Source organism: Apis laboriosa, unplaced genomic scaffold, assembly GCF_014066325.1.
Source record: "Apis laboriosa isolate Shangri-la unplaced genomic scaffold, ASM1406632v1 scaffold53_cov140, whole genome shotgun sequence".
Lineage (NCBI taxonomy): Eukaryota > Metazoa > Arthropoda > Insecta > Hymenoptera > Apidae > Apis > Apis laboriosa.
In genome coordinates, this window is record NW_025223656.1 from 2195689 (window position 1) to 2221043 (window position 25355).

Genomic DNA, 25355 nt, shown 5'->3' on the forward strand with positions numbered 1-25355 from the left:
ACGCGATCTTAGTATTTGATTTAATGATATTTTCCAATTATCTCAATCAATATTATTTTATACTCGAAAAAATTTATTAAAAATTCTAAAAATAAAATTTAATTCTAGAAATTTTCCCTAAATTGAAAATGTTACACAACTTGTGCTCTATCAAGAATCCGTGATTTTTTAAGATGAATATGGCGAGGATTTCAGAGTACTTGTAAAATTCGAGAAAAAATTAGAATGATTTTAAACTTTGAACTTAGAAAATATTTGAACTCGAACTTTGTAACTTTGAACAAACAGAACTGTTAGAATCTCTTGAATTCATTTAGTGACAAGAATAAACTTTCATTGAAATATGAACTTTATTTTTAATTTAAGATAGAATTTCAATTAACAATATAACTTTATAATAAATTAATTTTATTATTATATATCATAGATCCACGAATAGATTGGAATTATTTGTTCCACATATGGGAGATTAAAAATCATAATGGAAATAAATTATAATGGAAATTAGTTTGAGAAATTATAATTTTTGTAAAAGTTCAAATTCAACTAATGTAATTTTTTATTTTTGCAGAAAAATTATATTTTTAAAATAATTAATAATATTATTTCGCACAGAAAAGATAATAATATTATTTCGACAAGAAAAATTTGTCAAACTCCATTTGGAAATACCAAAAATTATGAAATTTTATATATAAGTAGAATAAAATATCTAATAAAACTCTTTCATTCGGTTTTAAAAGATGAAATCACGTTCTAAAGAAAATTTAAAATTTTCTTTTTAATGAAATATTTTTAATACGTGTTTATGTTTTAAATTAATATAATGTGTTTATGTTTTAAATTAATAATTTTATGTGAATATTAAAAAAATATTGTAAAAAAATTGCATTGTTTTATTATATATATTTATCGAATCCTATTAAAAATTTTTGAAAATTTTATTTAATTTTTGAGATACCAGCACCATTCCTTAAAAATTTTTTTTTTACTACATATACTGAAATATCCTCTTTCCAAATCTAGATTTATATCTTAAATATTTTTAATGTATAAAAAGCATCATTGTCAAATTGAAAAATTTCTAACAGCGTTTCTTAATACGATGTAAAACAATATTCAAGGAGTTTATATATATTTTTAATTTGTTTATGAAAATTAATATAAAATTTAATTATATATTTTTTAGAATATTTCGGCATGGTTGAACGCGATCTTAGTATTTGATTTAATGATATTTTCCAATTATCTCAATCAATATTATTTTATACTCGAAAAAATTTATTAAAAATTCTAAAAATAAAATTTAATTCTAGAAATTTTTCCTAAATTGGAAATGTTACACAACTTGTGCTCTATCAAGAATCCGTGATTTTTTAAGATGAATATATATATATATATATATATATTGAAAAAATCTTTATCAATAAAATGAATATTTAAACATTTGCATTCTCTTTTTACATATTTTTTCTTTTTATATCAAAGTATTATATCAAAGTATATATTTATTACATAAATTATATATTTTTTTTTATATCTCAAAGAGTTATATAAATAACAAACGAACAAACAAATTTAAATTTTTAATTAATAATTGTACATATAGTAATGACATCCTTTGTAGAAACGTTTAAAATATTCATCGTAAATATTGCATCGATATTATCATGCGATTTCACGTAATAAAATAATAATAATAATAATAATACTATTCATCTAAAAGATGTTTAATCAGAATATAATTACTGATCAATTGCTTATTATAATTGATCGAAATAATCATATAAATCGAATTGCTTAACATGGAAAATAAACATATAAACAAATGATTGGAATAAAACAGATGATAATTTCAAAATATTGGTATGATTTATCTTATTGGCAAAGTGTTATCAGTATTGACAGAATAAAAATTTATTTATTTATTTATTCTTTGTCTCTTAATGAAAATAAATTCAAAAATAACTTATATATTATAAATCATTTTATGTTATTTTGAAGAAATTAATGTATGTTTCATTTTAAAAAGAATTCGATTTAATTTTAGAATTATTTTCATCAAGATAATTATAAATAAAAACATATTATTTAAAAATTAAAATAAAAATTATATAATTTTCTTTTTTTTTGTACATTACAAATCCTTTAAGAAGCTGTTATCATTAAAATTTTTATCTTCATTTAGATTTTTTATTAATTCTTCTATTAAACAATGTTTTTCCCAATATTTTTTTTCAATATCCTCAATATGCTGGCAAAATTTTTCTCATAAAATTTTGTGAAATTTTATTTATGCTTATTTTATAACATTTTTTAATTTAGGAAATATTCTATCATTTGATTTTTCTTTTAATTTTCGAAATTAACTTTAATGATTTAATTTGCACATATATGACGGTAATTTTGAAATTTAAATTTCAATTTTAAAATTTTATCGATTTTATATATTTTTTCTTGAGGCTTATCTTAATTGCAACGTTATTTATTATATATATATATATATATATTTATATATTTTAGCAATTATTAGCGATATTTTGGTATATTTGATAGGAATTTTATTAATTTGAACTACATTATATCTATGATCATAATAGTTGGCGATATTAATTTTTCTCTTATATACTTTTCAAAATTTGTAGAATCCATTTATAGAATTTATGTTTTTAGGAATTTCGTGTTTTTAGCTTTGAAAATCAAATTTGCACTTTTTATAAATCTGTTCTTTCTATTGTGTAACGAATCATTAACTCCACAAAATTCGAAATGATTTTATTATATTTTATTATATTTATCAGATAATATGCTTAAATTCATACTAAATAAATTTATTAAATAAAAATTAATCTATTTTTATTAATCATGCAACATAACTGAATATTAAATTATTCATAATTAAATATAATTACAATTATGTAAATAAAATTACAATTATGAATGTCTTATTTTTTTTTTTTTTTTTTTACTTATAACGTGCAATATGCAATAGTTTATTAGAAAAAACTAGAAAATATATATTTTTAATCATGTACTTACGATATCATAATTTATAACCTAATCGGCATTCGAAATATTCAAAAATTCGTAGTAATATTGGTTATAAAAGATAAGTATGCTGATTTTAATTTATGATAATTACTAGTATTACTATAGTATTACTATAATATTATAACAAAATAATAGATAACAACAAGAATATAATTATTTACTTACTCTTTACGTACTCCCATTATCCGAATACTCTAATATATAGATGTTCTATTATCCGGATATTCTGTTATCCGCACAATCGTTTCGTAGTGATGTTTACATACAACATAATTAGATTACAACATAAATACAACGTATTTAGATATAATAAATACTTTCCTGTATTCAATCGATTAAATGTAATCATATCAATTCAATCTGAAGCACACAACGGTATCGCAATGGCAAGTAAACGAAAACGTATTTTAACTATTGAAAAGAAATATAAAATAATTAAAAATCTTAAAAGTGAAAGTACAACAAAATTATCAAGAGTACATAGTATTAGAAAATCTACAATCATAGATATTAAAAAACAGAAATGCAATATTGCAAAATATATACAGAATGTAGATTTAACGGATGCTAATATCGGTAGGAAAAGTTTAACAAATCTAAAAAATAAAAGTGTAGACAATGTCTTCCAAAGGTTTTGTCAACAAAGAGACAAAGGCATATCGATATATGGACACATTTTACGTGAAAAAACTTTAGAGTTCAACGATAGATTAAAGGGAAACCTATTTAAAGCTAATAATGATTGGTTAATAAAATTCAAAACATGTCATGGTATACGACAGTTGGATATCTGTAGAAAAAAACTTTCAACGAATAGTACTGCTGCAGAAACTTTTAGAGCAGACTTTAATAAATTTTTAAATAATGAAGAATATGAATTAACAAATGTATACAATACTGATGAAACAGGTTTAATTTGGAAGGCACTACCACAGATGTTAGTTTCTCGTTGTGAAAGATTAGCTCCTGATCACAAAATTAATAAAGAATGCATTACTATACTTTTTTGTGCGAATGCTATCGGATATCATCAACTTTCAATTCTGATCATCGGAAAAAGTAAACATCCACACTATTTTAAACATGTCAATATGAGTGCAATACCAATTGTTTATAAAAATCAGACAAATGCTTGGATGGACAATATTTTTGTTGAATGGTTTGAAAATATTTTTATACAGATTAAAGAACATCAGTTAAAAAATAGTCATAAAAAAAAAGTTATTTTGTTGGTAGACAATGCTGGATGTAACATTCCTAACCAGGAGGAATTTACAAAATATATGTTTTTGCTACCTAATGTAACTTCACTCATACATTATATATATTATATATATTACATTATATATATTACATTATATACTCAGTCATTAGATCAAGGAGTAATTGAGTGTTTTAAACAACTATATAGAAAAAAATTGCTTAAAAAAATTCTATTTATGTTTCACTTAAATGAAGAGAATATGATAGAGAAATATAAAAAACTAAATTTAAAAAATTGTTTCTACATAGTGACAAATGAGTGGAACAACATTAAAAGTATAACATTGAAAAGAGCATGGAAAAAACTTTTGATGCGTGAAATTGAAGAAATTAATAAACAAGAAAGAACAGTCGAAGCAAATATTGAAGAAACTATCACTACATTGGGTAGAATACCAGAGTGTGATTGTGATAGCGATGATGTAATGCAATGGTTTCAGTGCGATAAAGACAATAGTAACAATGAAGATAACATAAATTTTACACAAACAGAAGCAGTAAACGAAAGTAATGATGAGGATATGTCTTCTTATGTCGAAGTATTTGAGTCATTTGAAAAAGGACTTCGATGGTTTGAGGCGCAACGGGAATGTAATTCTACGCAGTTGGTTACAATAAAAAATTTCTATTGTACAAAAGATTAGAACTGAATAAAATAAGAGTAAGAAAAATAAAAATAATGAAACATAAAACATATAGATGGTGTCATATTAAGCTTAAGAATTGATTTTTCTTCTATTCTTCTATGTTATTATTTTTATTGTATTTTCTTCTATGATATTCTTTTATTTGTAAAATATTTTTTATTATATTAGTAATTATAGAATATTAGTAATTATAAATCTGCTATATTGATATATATCAGCATGTGAATTAAATCAACAATTATCTTATGGTTTTAAAATTTTCTGCTATAATTTCTACAAAATCTTCTGCAAACTTTGTTTTTTGTATCTTTTTTTAAGTTATTCAATAAGATAAAATTTATAATTTTTGAATTATATACAAATTTATAGATGAAAACATATGATGAATAATTAAAATATTTGATGAATAATTAAATATAATTTAAAATAAAATTCAATTATTTCTTTTCCGTAATTAGAAAATCATTATTTATATCAATTTCATTTAAAATTATACACATATAAAACAATAAAAAATCGATTTATTAATTTTTATCGATTTCTATGATTTTTGCAGATATGCCTGGATCAGTGAAAAATCTTATCATATTTCTTTCATTTGTTTCCACTTCCTTATTTTGTGTACTCAATTAAATCTAATTGACTTTTATTCATTATTTCTTTTTTTTTTTCTCTTTATAATTTATTTTTTGTAATTTATTTTTTTAATATCCAATTTGTATGATATGATATAGATATTTGAAATATCTAATCCACGTATGTAATATCGTTGAATTATCAGAATGATTATAGATTATATATATAGGTTATATATAGGTTTAAGATAATATAATAGAACGATACGTATACTTAGCAACGATTCTTTTTTTACTTTATTTTTACATATGACCACTCGTGGCGCTGCAATCGCTTTCTAATTATATTTAGGCGGGAGAATCATGCATCTACAAATAATAATTCAAATTAAGAAATATGTAGAAATATCTATATTTTCTAAGGTTTTTTTTATGTTTATTGAATTTTCAGTAACTACATACATACATACATTTTTGAAATAGTAGTTTCAGTAAACTATTATAATTTTTTGTATCCATTATTGCAAATTATGATTTATTATTTTATTTTATCTGGTTTTAATTATATATAATTAGAATTCGTTCTTTAAATTGATTTAATCTTTTGATTATCAAAATATTAATTTATATGATAGCTCTAGAAAAAATATGTTATTGTAACAATATCATAAAAACTAGAAAGAAAATTAAAAATTTTAGAAAGATCTAGACTCGGGAGGGAGGAGGGGATATACTGAGCTTGTTTAATTGTAAATTAAATTGTAAATTATTTAATAAATTAAATAATATTTAGTTCCAATATATGATTTAAAAGCATATTTTAAATATATTTAAATTTTGTATAATATATCAGTATGTTCAATATGAATAGAAATGTTTTGTTTCATCAAAATTTGAGTTAAAAAATCATTAAATATAAAGAATTAATTATATGATTTCATTGATATTCAATTTCTAAAAAGAATATAATTTTCTTTTTTAAATCATTTTTAATTCATAGGAATGTTTTTCTATTCTTTTATGATATAATCAAATATATATATATATAATATAATATAATTATATATATATATAATATATATATATATATATATATATATTTGATATATATATATTATATTTATATATATATTTATATATATATAAAGCATTTCAATCAAATTTATCAAAGTTGTCAATCAAATTTCTATTGCTTCTAATAATTACATTTATAATATATTTGCATATTTATTATATACCTAGTTTCTTTATTAATATTCTTATTAGAATTTTGTTTACTAGAGGAACCTCTTTTTATTTTTGCTAAAATTAAACTTTAACTGAAATAAACTTTGTGAATAATCTGTTATTCGTTCGAAATATTTCGCTTGCTTCATCATATAGACCGAGTGACTATGAAATAAATAACTATAAAATAAATAACTATGAAATAGAAATATTTTTCTATTCAGCGAGTATAATTTATTTTATATCATGAGATGATTGTGTCAATGATTAAAAGCAATTTCGCATTGTTATTTTTCAATGATTTTTTTTTTATTTTCTATGATATTCGAATATTTATATTACTTAAATTTTATAAAAAATAATTTTTAATTTATTCAGAAATTATTAAAAAACAAAAGAATTTTGTAATTGAAATTTATAAAATCTCTATATCGATTTTGAGTAAATATTGATTTTTTGTAGAATTTGATTATTTATATTAATATGTTTATGAAAAGGAAAAGCAATATTATCTGTTGAACAATGATTGACTTATAAAGCGACTCGAATTTAACTCTTTAATTTTATCAATTTATTAATAATAATTTATAAGTAGATTTCCTTACATTATTCGAAAACTCAAACATAATCACTAAAATAGCAATAATTACTTCATAAATCATATTTATGCCAAATACCTTATAACCGATTATTAGAGATTTCAAAAGTCATCAAGTACCGACCCTTATATATTTCGACATATCTCTTCAGAATTCATCTTTAAAAATCGTTTTCTAATATGATAATTATTTCTCTGGTTAGCTTTACTAGATAAAAATTGGAAGGGAGAATTATGATCTATGACAGTTTCAAGATAAACTCTTTGTAAATAAACAATCTTTCACATAGTCTTTTGAGTATTATTTAGACCATCATTTTTCATGCGAATTTATATTCAAACATTATCTATGCGAGTGAATTGAAACATGAAAATATTAAAAAATATATGTTTGTATGTTGGATTTAATAATAGCAATGAACTATTTATTATTTTTGAAAAATTTTTCGCTAATTTTTAGCCGAAATAAATCTTGTAAATAATCTGCTATTCGTTTAAAATATTTCGTTCTCGTATATCGATAGAATAATGATATAAATGATGAAAATATTTTTTTTCTATTCAGCGAAATAGAAGAAATAGGGAAGAATTTATCGGCAGAAATCGAAGGTTAAAGTTATTTGATTGAGAAATTTCTCATTTGTTGATCAAATTCTCGTTTTTCAATAGCATATCATAAACATTGGCTCTTTGGATCGCAATTAATCGCCAAATCTTTTCTCATCTTATTGCTTGCATTCTTCTCCCATAACTAAATCTTATTCGATTTGATTAGGACATCCATCACAATGATGGAAAGAGATAAGATTAATTTTTAGATCCAAAAAGAAAAAATGATAAATGTTCAAACTCTTGAAAATTTGTTAATTCGTTTAATCTCTAATTTATACAATCTAAAATAAATTTAATTCGTTCGAGCACATCAATTTCATTTTTTGAAAAATTCTTAGTCGACGTAATACTTTCTAGATATTCGAAGATATTCGTTATTACTTATTATTGTGAACAAAAACATCGAAGATTGAAATCATCGCTAAGGATAATTAGAAGAAGAGTTTCATTTAAAAACAATCATTTATACTGAATCATTCAAAAAGATGATAATATGGATTATATACTATTTTTTTAGATTTAATAGAAAACCAGTGGAAATTATTATTAATTCGATTTACTAAGAAAATAAATCTACTATTCTAGTTTCTTCATAAATAGAAGTCAAATTTTTTGTTCTTCATTAATCTCAGAGATTGATTGTATTTCCATCGATTAATACGATTATAGAGACTAAATTAGATTTATTATAGATTAGGAAAAGAAAAATGCTAAAAAATGCTTTTATACAAATGATCTAGACAAAGATAAAAAATATTTGAATGTTTTATTAACATTTAAATGGAAAATATTTTGATGATTTCTTTTCTAATTCTTGTTCAAATTCTTTTGCAATTTTTCTAAAATTGCAAAAAATTAAAAGTGGAATTCGAAGGATAATTATTCATGACTATTTTATTGAATAACTTAATCTTGAATCATTCTTCCAGTATGTTCGCAATACCAAATGCTTTAAAGTGTTATTAAAACTATTATTATTATAGTTATTAAAACTAAAATTAGATGGTAAATGATAATTTATCAATAACAACCAAGATCTATGTTTTGTTGTATTTATTACAACTCTTTGACTTTATGACGATATATTGCCGATCTATAAATCAACTTTTAATCTTTTCCATTCTTGAAAAATATTTCTAAACTAAAATTTCTAAAAAAAAAAAAAAAACTAATAATAAATATATTCCTTTAACAATCTTTATTTAATTTGCATAACTTTATTAACATTCTAATTTTAAAATGAACGATTAATTGAAATCCTTAATTATAAAATATGAAAATCAAATTGATCTTCCTTAGTTTAAAATAAAATTTGAGAAAGAAGTAATAATTTCATATAACCTAATTTTTTGAAATAGAAATTCTTATAATAGATACTGACTGCTCATTTATAATTATAATAACAATTCAAAATAATAAAAAAATTTGTTATTATAATGTCATCTTGTATGTGCAAAAATTGTTAAAAAAAATTAGTTTCCTACAATAATTGAAATTGAATTTCTTAATTAGACTTGATTTTCACTGACGACTTTGATCAAATGTACTCGATTTTGAGTTCAATATGAAACATCATTAATTGCTTCAGCTATCTAGGTTTGTTTATTTGCGATGAATAAATGCTAAAATAATTTAGATAAGATACGAATTAATATCATTCTATACAAAATGTTTCATTTTTAAAATATATAATCTAGAATGTAGTCTAAAAATACAGAAATTGTAAAATCAATCTAACAAAAAATTATAGTAAAATACATTAGTTATTGAATAGTTATTGGCAATATCTAAAGTTACCATTACCACCAATATCGAAATATATTCGTGAATTAATAAAATAATTGCTATACAAACACAAAAAAAAGTATTAAGACCAAAATGCAAAATATTTGTATCATTCTTTTATTATCGCATTTAATTTTTTTTTTTAAATTAATTTTTTATAATACAATTGAATGATATGTTTTGAAATAATATTCTCAAAAAATAAATTGTAAAAAAAAAGGAACATTTTAAACTATTGTAAAACAAAATATAAGCTGAAAGTAATATATACAAATCTGGTTATTATAATTCATCATAAACTATTTAAATATCTAAATATTAGCAATATTCTTCTCATCTTTTTCATCATCATTAATTTATTCTGAAAAAATAACTTAAACATGTAACTATAACAATGTTAATGTTTCTTGTACAATAGATGAAAAACAGAATAATAATAATTGGTTATTTAAGTTTTTATTTATGTATTATGACTTTCGAATTGATAATTGAAATAAACGTATTCAAGGTTTTCATTGCCTTGTTAAATATATCTTCTAAATTATTTGTCCAACTTTTTACATGTTTTTTTTTTTTTTTATGAAACTATATGCTTGTAATATTTATTTTTTTGATTCGGCCACATTCTTTTAATCCAGAATATAAAATGTAATTTTAAAAAATTTATTTATCATATAAAATACAAGATTTTATGGATTGTTGACAGCATCGGATACCATGGATATTTTTCCTTAAATATTTTTCCTTATGCGATTTGTTTCAAAACAAAATGTCTTAAATTTTTTCAAATTAATTATTAATATTAAATTATAGTAATTAGAATTATTTTTAAATTACAAAAAAGGTATTTATATTTGTTATCTCAGCTAATATTTTTATATTTTGGAAAACATGAACTATATTTCCATTACTTGAATCCCCTCTCTTCGTTTTATCATGCTAAAAAATAATGCTTGAATTTTTTTTTATTTTTTTTCTGTCTCACTTACTAATTATTAAATATATAAAGATGTTCTATTTCTTTTTTATGAAACTTTCATAAATATTTATAGCATATTTTACAAGTAAAAATAATGTTATATAAATACAGACGTTTTGCTTTGTTCAAATGTTTTGTTAAAAAATTATAAATAAAAATATGAAATGATAATCAATTGATATTGTTGATTGATACAATTAGGAATAAATTTAAAAATGTTATTATGAATTGATATCTACGAAAAATATAATCCATTACACTAACTTCGTATTTATTATTCATCAATTTCTTCTTCAATAAATATATCTTTCAGTAAATATGTGATAAATTTTTTGTCTTAACTTCTAACATTTGTACTTTGCATTTGATATATTTTCTCTTTTACAATTCCTCACAAGTAATATCTAATCGTAGAGATCAAGAAAATGATCTATCTATCTATCCATCATTAAGCGTAATTATTTAATTATTGTTGTATTAAAAGTGTATAATTAAATAAGTTAATGTTTAATTGGATAAATATAAATTTTGATTATTTTCTCCTTGTCAATCAATTGTAGCTGCAATTAATTTTGTAGAAAGTCCAAAAGAAACTGAACAGTTAATTTTTTTAGTAAAAAATGATATCTGAATATCTTATTGTTACACATCTTTATATTACATTTGAATTGACTTGTGAAACATTATTTCACGAACAATATATGGATTTTTATGATTTCATTAATAATGGAATTCATTTGATTTTTTCAAAAATGTCAATATTTTCTGTCTTTGTAATCTGGATGACTTGTCTTCATATAATACAACCTTGTACATATATATATATATATAGAAGATTTAAAACAAACATATTTGTATATTTTTCAATAATAAAATGTTCTTTTAATCATATTTGCTATTTTTATAATATGTATTCAATAAGAATATTTTTATTTCTTAAATAAATTATTGCAATATATATTTCTCTTCAACTGATTTTTTATAAATTTCAGACATCAATTTCTTCTATTTTATTGAAAGTAAAAAAAAAAAAAAAACAGCAATTATCTTTCTCTTTAAATTATTTTCATTATACCATACGTAGAAAAGATCTTCATCTTTTTTAAATAATATTGATTTAAATAAAAATAAAAATAAAAGTTGTTAAATTTTTATACGGATTACTGAAAATATCTGAAAACATTGACATCATAAAATGTTTAAAATAATTATGAAAAAATATATTACACATATTATAATATCAAATATTTATAATTTAATAACTATTTATATTTATATAACCATGAAAAATATAATAATAATTATAATGTAACTATAATATATATATAATTAAATTTTAATATATAGAATTCATACTTTGATGTATAGAATAAATTAAAGTCTTTAATATAAAAGATGATTAATTTTGCAAATTCGCTAGAAAACTGATTCAAAGTAAAATGAAAAAACTAATATTTAATATTTATAAAAATTATTATTACTATTAAATAAGATTCGCGTAATTTTCTTCTTCTAAATGATTATTCAAATGGTTAAGAAACTTATGACAACGATACATATTAAAATAATTCTAAAAGTTCGTATAAAATTCGAAATTGCAAAAACATTGCACTTGAAATTTATAAGCACTTATTAACAATTGTGTAAATTATCATATAAAAAAATATTCGATAATGATCAGTTTTAATTGTTTTTATATAAGTCAATTTAAAGTTAATTTAAAATATTATTAACAATTTATTCTTTGATTCATTTGTTAATATGAATTAATATTAATAAATATTAACTATTATATATATCTGATTCATATAATATAACATAAATCTGTATTTTGATGTCGCATAATGCGTAATTAAAATAATTACATCGATCGATTTTTTAATAAAATATTGAAAAAAAATATAATTATAACAAGCAAAGAGCAAAATATTTACAAAAATATATTTTCATGTAATAAAGAGTTTTATTCTATATTAAATTAATAATAAAATTAACAAACATTCATTTTCGTCTATCCAAACAGCAACAAGTGCAATATTCAAAGCTATAATGAACTATCGCTGTAGCTTTAATAAAGAATACTCCTTCTTAAAATTTTCGATAAAAATGCGATCTTATTATATATTTGCCGATTAGTTTATAAAATTATTCTTATTTATATAGGAATTTATAAATGTTTAGAAATATATATATATATTGATAATTGTATATTAAAAACACCACACATGATTTAGAAAGCAATATTACACTTATTAATAAAAATTCACAATTAAATATATATTTTTCTATTTCATAATTCATCTTATTTTTTTTAATGTTTTTTAGTTATTGTTAATGATTATTTATTTGTAACATACAAAGATGAAAATTAGACACGACAGATAGAAAAAAATAAAAAGAAAAATTTTATAACAAGTTGCTATAAAATTTGGAATGTCAAAAAAAAGGACACAGAAAATATTTGCAAAAATATTTAAAAATAAATGTCAGGATCAAGAGCATTGTTTATTTAGTTATTTTAAGGAAAAAGAAATTATTTATTAATGCTAAACAGATAGAAGAAAAATTAAAATTGTCAATTACTCGAATAAAATCATATTTATCTGAAATTAAAGTACATATATTACAGAATATTTAGAAAGAAGCTATATATTTCAAAAAGAAATTTGAAAAGAAGAATTATAAAAATTAAAGAATTAACAGTTATTGACATTATATTGACATTATATGACATTAACATTATTGACATGATAACAAAATATATAAAAATATTAAAAAAAAATTTATTTCCAATTAATTGAGAAATTCAAAAATAATAATATACATTTCAATATAATAAAAATAATATATATAAATAATAATCTAAAACATACTTCAAAAGTCATTAAAAAATTTATTGATTATAATAATATATCACTGTTTTCTTGACCATCCCAACTTAAATCCAACTGAGTATTTTTGGAACGAATTCGATAGAAAAATATTAAAAAGCGGACAATATACAAAATTGAAATTGATAGCAACTTTAAAAAAGACATGGAATGAAATTCTATAAAAAACAGATTTTAATATTAAAAAAAAAATTAATATTAAATATAATTGTTATAATATATTAATTGTTTATATATATTAATTGTTTATAATTATATATATATTAAATTTTTTATTAAATATTTCGGTTATTATTGTGATTAATAAAATTACAATTTCATTTATAAATAATGGAATTTAATTTCTGATAAACATTAATTATAAAATGTTTGTCCATATTATAATAAAAATTGATTCTGATTGATTACTGATTTAGACGTAGAGATACAGAGATTTATAGATACAGTATTTATATATGAATGAAATAATGGTAATTCATTATTTTTATATAATTATTATTATTTTATATAATAATAATTTTATATAATTATTAAACATTAATTTATTATTAAATATATGATTTATCATATGTTTTTGGATATAAATGACGTTGAATGAAAGATATAAATACAATATTAATTCTATATTGCTGGATTAATTAGAAATTGATCTATCAAATTGATTTTTTATTTATTAATTAATTTTTTTGTAAACGCAATTATTCTGATTTGAGATATCTTTGCTTTGTTATCTTGCCTTCTCGTATCCAAAATATTAAAGCATGTTTTTTAACTATATTTTAATTATACTTTATTTCTAATATATACTATATTATATATACTATACTATACTATATATATATATTACTATATTATATATGTATATTTATTATTTTTTTTTTTTTATAAAATAAAGTATATATACTTATGATTTATAAATATTCTCTTCTCTTAAATTAGTTTTCTAGAGAATCTATATATCTACCTATATACCTATCTATATATCTATCTATATATCTATATATCTCATATTCAAAAATTTTATTTAATTTATTTTATATATTACAATGTGAATTCTATATATTAAAACTTATATATATATATATATATATATATATATATATATTATATTGTGACGAGATTGAAACAATAAAATAGGCATAATTTATAAATAAAATTTATCAATAATCTCGTTCAGCAAAAATCCAATGGCGGACATAATGATACCTTTCATGAGAAAAAGTTTTTCAAGTATTACATGTTAGTTGCATGCAAATTTACTAAAAAAAAAAAAAAAAAAAAAAAAAAAACAAAAAAATTATTATAAATCAAGACAGTATATGTAGAACGATGAATTTATGAGACATCTTATTATCATCTTTCTAACATTTTTGTTTATGCTTTTATATAAGAAAAATTGCTAATTTTACTAGAAAATTACAAAAATGAAAAATCCAATTTAATAGCAATTAATTTTTCAATATATTCAGTATATATTAATCCGACACAATTTTTTGGGATTCCAAGATTCCATAATTTCTAGATTTCTAATGTTAAAACAATTATACAAAGTATTAATAAAATATTTTTAAAAAGAAACAAAATGCATTTGCGAGAACACATGCATTAATAATAGATAGTCAGAATTTGCAATAAAAGATATTGTTTCGAATAATTACTTTATTGATATTGCATAAATATACAAATATATATGTATATGTATAAGACACTTAACAAAAAATATGGGATGATATATGAGTTTTAAGAGAATTATAAAAATTTCTTGGAATTATATATTATTATTCAAACTTATTCATACTTAGAAACATTTCGGTATGATTGGAATATGAATTTTAGGATTTGAGATGATATTTTCCATGCCAATCTACTAATCATCATTCTACACTCAAAGAAATTTATGACAATCATTCAGTTTTTAATGGAAACAACAAACTTTGTGTGCGATTCTCTAATTTTAAAAATTTTTCTTAGACTGGAATTTGAAGACTAATTTACAATATTGGCCACTTATATTTCCACAATCTTCTGAAATGAACGTGAAAACAAGAAAATATAAATATTTACAATTCTTATAAATTTAAAAAAAATCAGAATTTTTTTAAAATTTCGAGTTGCTAAGAATTTTTTAAATTTTGCATTAATCATAAAAACTTCTTTATATCTTGTAGCTAAATAAACTTTTTTAATTTTTGAACTAATAAAAATTAAGTTGAATAGTCGGAATATTAATAATAAGAAATAAACTTGAATCTTGGATTAATTACAAGAATCTAAATTTTTGTTAACTTTTGAACTATTTATATTAAGATTTTATGATTTCGTAACTAAATTTATATATTTTTATTTGCATATGAATTTTGCATTTTTTATCTAACTTTGTAATAAATTATTTTTATTACTATATAATTTTTATTATTACAATTCTACAAACGGATTGGAGCTAATAGATAAAATATCGCGAAAAATTTTTTTTTTGTATTTTCTTGCATTAGCAACTTGTAAATAAATATTATTTATGATCATCTTGGCACATCTTTGTTGTAAAAATATATTGAAAAGAGAAATTTTGATTGATGTCTGATTATAAAATATTATTTGGAATAAAATTCAATTTTAAAATCTGAAATTAAAAAAAAAAAGTAAAAAAATTCTTTTGAATCATTCTTTTCAAAACTTGAATTTTTCGAATAAGAAAAAATTTTTTATCTTTTTTTTTTATTTTTTTAAAAATTATCTTATACTTGCTATATAATTTTTGGTCATATTCTATATTTCATTTTAAATACATACATGTTACAGTCAGCATTAGTAATTTGGAAAATATAATATTAATTCGGAATTCTAATTAGTATTGTATTACCAAATTAAACAATATAATAAGTTCAATATCTTTCACTATATCAAAAATATTAAGAATAAATATTAAAAAATTATATAGAAAAAATTAACATATAAAATTAAATAATAATGATAATTTCATTCCGAATTTCCAATACATAGAATCTCTATATGTGAATATGTGAAATAATAAAGAGATTGTTCATTAAAAAAATTTTCAGATTTTAATAAAACATTCTTTTCATAATTATATTATATATTTAAAAAAATATATAATAACAATTATAAATTATAAAATATAAATTAAATAAAATATTTGTTCAATTATTTATCCCATATTTTCCATATCTTCCTTGCTAAATTAGTTTTTTAATAACAAGTTTAAGTGTTTTTAATAAATGTTAAGTAAGTTTTTTAATTTATTAAGTTGAATTAAATTAAATTCTAATTATTTTCCAGTTTTTTTTCAAATGCTATAAATGTTTAAGAGATGTCTTCATCATTACTTTTATTGCAATCTTCTTCTTATTCATTCTGACAATTTAAAATAGTATAATACTTAATTTTATTTTAATATTTAATTTAATTTAAGCTTTCAATATTAATTTTAACGATATACATATAATCTTGCTTTTTTTTTTGCCAGAATTAAAAATTTAACAATAGATATGAATAATAATAGACATAAAATAACAGAATTAATTATTATTCATAATCCAATATAATGTAAACAAAATTTTTACAAATCAGATATAAACAGGAAAAATAAGTACATTCTTGAAATTCTGAATTTTTCTAATTAGATATGATCTTTTCATTTTATTCAATATAATAATGGATGTTATTAGATGAAGCATATTATTTCATTAATCTGAAATTTTAAGTTTTAAAAATTGTAAAAATAATATTTAGGTTTTAATTTTATTATTTAAAATAATTGTTGAAAAATCAATTTTTTATATCGTTAAAATATTATCATTTTATACAATTTTAAAATTTATCCATTTTTTTAAATTATCAGCATAGTTTTTTAATTTGAAAATTGAACATTCAAATTTAAATGCATTATAAAAAAAAATATTAATAAACATAAAATATTAAATAAACATTAAGCAAAAAAATAAATATTAATATTATGAATATTATACAATTCAAAAATATTTTAGAATTGGACATTTTTTTAGTATTGTTTAAAAAAATTGAAAAAAATATGTAAATGTAATACAGATTAATTTACTTATTATTTTTGTTAATATTAACAATATTATTTTATAATTATTTTATAATATTTAACATTAATAAAATTAAATTAAAAAATTTAAAAATTTTTTAATAAAATTAAAAAATATTTTTGATGAAAAATTATAAACAAATAATTTACAAAAAAAAAAATAAAAAATAAACATAACATAGAGTTTACACAAAATTTAAACTGAAACTTTTACTAAATATCTTTTACCTGAAAAATTTTTTTTTTGATACAAAATTTATTTGAATTAGTTTATTTTTTCTTACATTACAAGAACTATTATCATTATGTAAGAATTATCTAATTAATATTATTAAGAAATCATAATATTATCATGTATCATCAAAATCATATAATTATATTATATTCTACATTTTTTTTTACTCAATATTACAAAATACTAAATACTAAATATTACAAGAGTTGATTTTTATACCATTAAACCCTAAAAGTTAGCATTCAAACTATATTATAATATGTGAAATTCTTGAGATTATTTTCATTCAATCTTTCTGGTGATTTAATGAATTAATATTTTAATCTTAAGAAATTTAACTCTGCAATTCATTATCTGATTCAATTATATATTTAAAAAACAAATAAATACTTATTAATATTTATTTAAATATACTAATTAATATATTTTATATTAACATTTTTAGTTATATAAATTGATTATTCAATTAATTAATTCAATTAATTTTTATTTGTATCAATTAATAAAAAAAATCATTTTATTGCTTATTAATATATCAATGATGAAATAATTAATAACAATGAAACAAAATAATATTAATATTTAATCATATAGTTAATAAGAGTCAATTAAATTAGAATACAAAATTTTATATAAATTAATTGAATTAATTTATAATTTTTTTATCACAAAATAATTTTTACATGAATATAACATATACTTTAAAAAAAAATATTGCTTTATGAATAATATTTAATAAATTATCTATTTTTGAAAAGAATTTTAAAAATATATATTTAAAAATTAATCATATTATACAATTTCATTATTTATCACAATATATTTTATCTTATTTATATTTTAATTTATATGTATATATGTATATTTACATATATATATAGTCTATTTATAAAATTAAAATATGTATATAAATATATATATTATGATTTGAATCAACAATAATATTAATATTATTAATATAGTTTATATATAATTTATTTAGAAAAATAAATTATTAAAATTATAAAAATTATAAAAATTAAAATACATATTTTAATAAAAATTTACATACATTTGAGAATATAATTGTATGTAATAATTATAAATGTATTTCATTATTAATGATTTTTTTATTTATTAACTAAGATTTATAAAATAATAAATAAAAAGATTTATGTATATATCATGTAAAATGTATATATCACATTATATACACTAACCTCATTCCCATCAGTCTTATAACAATTTTAATTTTGCATTTAATATTGTACAATTAATATTTTAATAATAATATGCATTTTATATGTTCTATATAATTATTTGTTTCATATCTCGAGATCGTCACATTTATTATTTCACTTATCAAATATTTTATAAATATATGATTACTAAACATGTAATTTAATATTTTTGAATTACGATTTGATTTGATCATGTTTCCAATCGCGATAATTTTTCATATTGATTTTTATATGGATTCCAAGTTACTATTCATATTAATAAGGAAGACAGAACTCATTTTATTGTCGTAAAAATTATTTTATCGTTATATCGGAATTGCACATTCATTGTTTATTATTAATTCTAATTTTTGCATTGAATTTAAAATTTTCTTTTCAATATTCCTAGATTATAAATATTCCTAGTGAAACGTTTATAACTATACAGATTGGCGCTACTGTATTATCTCCCTTTCATTATTTTATTTTTGTTTCCAGTATGAAACAAAATATATTTTTTATATTTCTATAATTTATTCATTCTATATTTACATTAATGCTATATTTCATATTCTGAATACAATAACATCTATCTAATATTTATGATTTGAATCAATATCTTTACTTTTTTTTCTATTATATATGATGTGTATTTAATTGTTACATATTATGTGTATTTAATGTTTTCAATACTATTATTACTCATAGCGTTGCTGCTTTCTGTTATTATACAATATACTATTCTGTTTATACTTATATTAAGTTATATAATAAATCCGTTCATTTTTTAAAAAAAATTAAATAATACCAATTTTTTATGAAATTTGTCTAATCGATATATTTGTTCAGTGACCATTTTGCTATCTTTTTAATAATAAAAAATAAATTTTATATTTTTTTTAGTATAAAATTCATCTTTTTTTGTACTAAAAAATTTAAATAGATGAAAAGTGTTCCATTGAAACTAAAAATTAAACAATTTTTTCATGAATATGGTCATATGTTATCATGATGAAAAAAAATATTTTTTCGTAATATGAGTGTTATTAGTTTCTCGTATTGCTTTTTAATAATATGAAAGCTTATTATCGAACAAGTATCGATATTGTTAATTAGTTATAGTGGAAAGTGTAATAACTTGTATGCAGATATATCATAAATGTATTCCTAGAAAATATTGTTTTAATAATTCTCCATATATAATATATACGTATTCTGTATATTTGCACAATATTTTGAAAATATATACATAAACTCTTTTATAAACTTTAATGATTATTCATTGTTAGATTAATATATTCGTGAAACATCTTTGAAAAGTCGAAGTCAAAAGCTAAATAAACACAAAATTGATATACAAAAATATGGATTGAGACTTATTCATTCAGTTATAAGCAAATAGAAATTTGCATAGCAAAGATAAAGCTCTATCTCTGTCTTACAATATCATTTTGCTCTATCTTGTTTCGTCTGATGTAAATTTAAATTGCTTATAACCAAATTTGGATATTATTTAAATAAATTATTTGAAAAGTTAAAATAACATATTATTTTATCTGGCTATATGTTATTTTAAATAATCATATGTTACTTTATTTAAATATACAAATTTTTTTTAGATTATTTCTTTATTATTCATTTGAAATAATTTTATTTTTCATTTTATTTTTCATTTTATCAAATATTTTTTTAAATAAAATCTTAAATCAATTTTCTAATTCTATCATATCAATTGCATCAAGAAATATAGATTTCCAGATATGTAATATTTTATATATATAAATTAAAAACATATTATTGAAGCATAAATATTTTTATTTAATTAATTCATTCAGTTCAATATTTTATGTTAAATTATTTGTTATTTTATTTTAGTCAAATATTTTGCAAAAATTTATTTGAATAATGTTTAAAATAAAATTACTTTTCATGTGTTACTTAAAAAAAAAAAAAAATAAAACATTTGAAATAATTCATTATCTTATTTGAAATAAAATATAAGCTATTCTGCTTATAAATGAATTTTCAATCGAAATTTTTATATATTAACTTTTGTTTTTGTTTTGATCTCTCTCAATTGACACTCCAAATATGTCCTTCAAATATATTATTCTGTATAATTCAGTTCTATTAATATTTATTAATTAAAACTATTAATCATAATTTTCTATTATTAACTTTAATAATAATTTTCTAATAGTTAGATTATTTTTGAATGAAAATTCTTAGTTTTTTAATAATATTTAATTTTTATTAAAAATAAAGTATTTTTACAAAAATTCGAATTTTTCAAAAACTAAAGAAAATAAAAAAACTATGTATGAATTATTTTGTAAATATAGCAAATGTAACGAAACATTTCAATTTGTTAAACAGTATAAATAATATTTTATTAATATGTCATACTCTTAATTGAATAGATTTTAAATTATACTTAAAATACTTTATATTTTTTTTTACATTTAATAAAGAAAGAAAGATATTAATATATATATATATATAAATTTTTTATTTAACTTCTGAATTTTTGACTTACTTTACAAATACTTCATAATTATGGACACAATGTACCAGGCAACATATAACTGAAAAAAACAGTTATTAAACTAATTAAAATTAATATAAATAATAATTTTATAATTGTTAACCAAAATTTTCTATATTCTATATCAACACATTATTAAAAATATTATTTTTATATTATTTATCTTATAGAAGATTATAGAACATTTTGTTATTTAATTAATAAAAAGTATAATCTCATTGAATTTTATATAATTGTAACATTAATAATTAATGAAATTCATTTTATAAATTCAGAACTATTTAATTAAAGTATATTAATTAACTAAAATATTTTATATGTTGTTCTAAGTTAATTATCTATAATCTAAGTTAATAAAGTTAATTTTTTCATATTGATTTGAAAAATAGTATTTAATAATTTTATTAATTTGACTAATTATATCTTTATATTTAATTGCCAATTATGTAATAAATCATAGATGAAATTATAGAAAAGATTATGGTTAAAATAATTGATACTTATATTTAATTATTATTAATCCTATTAAAGTAAAATTCAATAAAAATGTTGAATTTAATATAATCCAAATAAAGAGTTTAAATGTTAATTTGAATAAAATAAAAATGTAGCTTAAATATTGCCTTTTCTATATAATTATTTTGTATAAGTACTGCAAGTTTTATATGAATTACATAAAATATTTCAATACTTTGTACTTTCTATAATTTTTCTTGATTCATAATTTTTTACCAATAATAATAAAAAGATTATTAATTTAGAAATTACAGTGGATAATCAAATTATTTTGGACATTTTAAAATTATGGTACCTACAAAATTTCTGTAACCAGTATGAAATAAATGAAATTTTTTTTATATTTTTATTTTTCTTATTATCATAATCATATCATAATCATTTTAAAGTTCACAATTTGATAAATTTGCACAAAATTAGCAAACTGACTTAAAACTTATTTTCAAATTTAAAATAAATTATTGAAATAAAGCTATTGAAATAATATAATTAAATAATAATATATCTTTTTTATGTTTAATAACAAATTATATAATCAATATTTTATACATTTGGTTACATTTATAAGTTTAAAATATAAAAATATAAAATTCAATTTTTTATTTAATGATTTTTTAATTATTTATATTGTAAATAATAGTAATAATTTTAAAAATAGATGATTATTCTAAACATTAAATACAATTATTATTCATACAATTCAATTCCATTATTAAATCAAAATAATAATTATTTAACAAATATCTAAATAATAATTAATAAACAATAATTCTATAATATATAATTCAAAAATAATTATTTATAAAATTCAATCTAACTAATAATATTGTTGCAGTAATCAAATATTATTTTAAGAACCATCATTTGTACGATCATTTCTATTTTTGATCAAAGTTTTAAATTCAAGTGATTTTGAAATGTTTATAATTTGATCACCCATTGTAAAATGGACTGTTCAAAAATGTGTACATTAAGATGTTATATATAAAAAAATATCATAAAAATATTCTATATAATATGCATGGCATGTATAAAACGTGGTATAATATTTGATGGTTCAAGTAATCTAATCGGAATTTCATATTTATTACATTATAATTAACGATAGCTATTATTTGAATCTCTAATTTCCAAGTTGCAAAATATATTATATATTGTATATTGATAATATCAAAATGTTCAACTGAAGCATTTTGTATATATCATATAAAATTAATTTCTTTAGATTTGTTTGTGATGATGTGAACTCAGAAGATATAAATAATTTGAATAGAATTAAAAACCTTGTGTTATATGTAGTATTATCTTCCATTGGAATAACTGGAAGTTGATAAGGAGGCTTTTCAGCCCAAGGTTTTTCAACTGGAACTATACTTTCCACAGGTTGATAACTCAACTGCATAGTAGTATCTGATTCAAATGGAATATCTGATGGACGACAAGAACGTACAGGTGCATATTTTTGAGGAGGTATTAATGATTTAAGATCATTTTCGAAATAGGAGAGTCTATATGTAGTACAACCTGAAAGAAATATATTAGTGGAATTAATAAACAGTAAAAAAATAACATTTGATACAGATAGATTATATATGATTTTGGTAATAAAGTATGTGATCTGAAAATGAACTTGACAATTTTTATTATAAATTGTTTATTAAACATATTGTTTATATAATAGAATTTATGATGAATTCTTTTAAAATAAGCTCTTTCTGCAAATACACTCCGTTGAAAATATTTATTTTCTAATTTATTTTTTTTTTTATAAACCGATTTTAAAATTGTTTTTAACACTTTTTCTAATTTAATAAATTTATATATTTTTTCTCTTATTTTGAAATATTTCTTTTATTGCAATCAATTTTAGATATTAGGAAAAAATAAGTCAGTTAATGATTTTAATAAATAGCGTGCGATACAAAACATTAATTTTATGCTAAAAATTAGCAACAAATATATGATTACATATTATTATCATGATGTAATGCAAAAAAAAAGATAGAACTTTTATTGTCCTAATTAATAAAAAACGATCATTTGGATATAAAAATTTTTAATATAATAGAACAGAAAAATTTTTCTTAGATAAATTATTTTACATTTTGAGGAAAATAATATATTCATAAAATTGGGATAACAATGTAAAGAACGATTTTTATTATAAAAATTAGAAATCCCATACTTTTTTTATCCAAATTGCATAAATTTTCTTATACACAAAAAAATATACATTATAAATATATATTATTATTTTCCAAAATAGAAAATGAATTAATGTTACATACTTTCAATAGGTGAAGTTGCAGGAACAAGATTGTCATGGTAACGAAGATCTGGATCTAATGGTATATTTTTCCATGTATAATCATGTCTTTGTGTAGTTATATCTTGTATGGGCCCGCGACCTAACCATTGTTTCTCACAAGGTAAAATTGGAGGTTCTGTTTTGAAACACCAATTACCTAAGAAACTCATCTGAAAAAAAAAAGAATATGAATATAATTGATTTTTCATTTCTGATAATCAAAAAAATGACAAAAAAATGTTTCGAATAAAATTAATCTTTTTTATATTTATAAATTTATAATATAATTTATATTATATAATATAATTTTTCCAAATTTTTTTCAGAAAAAAAGATACATTTAAAAAATTGAAAATCAGTCACCATCAATAAACTTGAAATTATTTCTAGTTTAAATACATTAATTTTTAAATATATTATATTGTATATAATTGTATATAAAATATTATCCCAATTTTTTTTAAAAATATATAAATAATGAAAAAAATAAAAAAATTTAAAATTCCAATCGCTTTAAAATATTAGAGAATATTACACTGCAGTTTTAAAGATAAAAAGATTAAAGTATTGCGCGTAAAAAGTTTTATGATACATTAATGTTCTTAGAAATCTCTCGAGACATTGAAGAACGATATCATGTTTTTTATTATTTCATAATTACTTTGAGTGATTGAAAAAAATTATATTATATATTTTTACATTAAAATTAACATTTGTACAATCCAGCATGTGTTAAACATTTTATAACTTAGATTAATATCTCAATGCATATGAAGATGATAAATAAAAAATACTTGTTATCATATCATTTATCATTATGATTGAATATTTATATACCTATTTTATATCTATTAA

The 25355-nt window shown here is 18.8% G+C and overlaps 2 protein-coding genes across 4 annotated transcripts in view; one reads left to right on the forward strand and one right to left on the reverse strand.

Moving 5' to 3' along the window:
• Positions 1-3278: 3278 nt before the first annotated feature.
• Positions 3279-5259, forward strand: LOC122717564 (jerky protein homolog-like). Its single transcript, XM_043941783.1, has one exon. The coding sequence runs from the start codon at positions 3306-3308 to the stop codon at positions 4956-4958; it is 1653 nt and encodes a 550-aa protein (XP_043797718.1). The 5' UTR covers positions 3279-3305; the 3' UTR covers positions 4959-5259.
• A 267-nt stretch (positions 5260-5526) lies between these two features.
• The window catches only part of LOC122717617 (stabilizer of axonemal microtubules 1-like), a 32545-nt gene continuing 12716 nt past the window's right edge, over positions 5527-25355 (reverse strand). Inside the window, exons 9-11 of one of the 3 annotated variants that reach the window (XM_043941848.1) lie at positions 24481-24670; positions 23476-23716; positions 5527-5905 (exon numbers count right to left, since the gene is read on the reverse strand). In XM_043941848.1, the coding sequence (XP_043797783.1) occupies positions 5875-5905; positions 23476-23716; positions 24481-24670 (462 nt within the window). In that variant the 3' untranslated portion in view covers positions 5527-5874. Of the gene's footprint in view, positions 5906-21619; positions 21717-23062; positions 23717-24480; positions 24671-25355 lie in introns of those variants that run through there. The other 2 variants (XM_043941847.1, XM_043941845.1) reach the window with 2 other exon arrangements.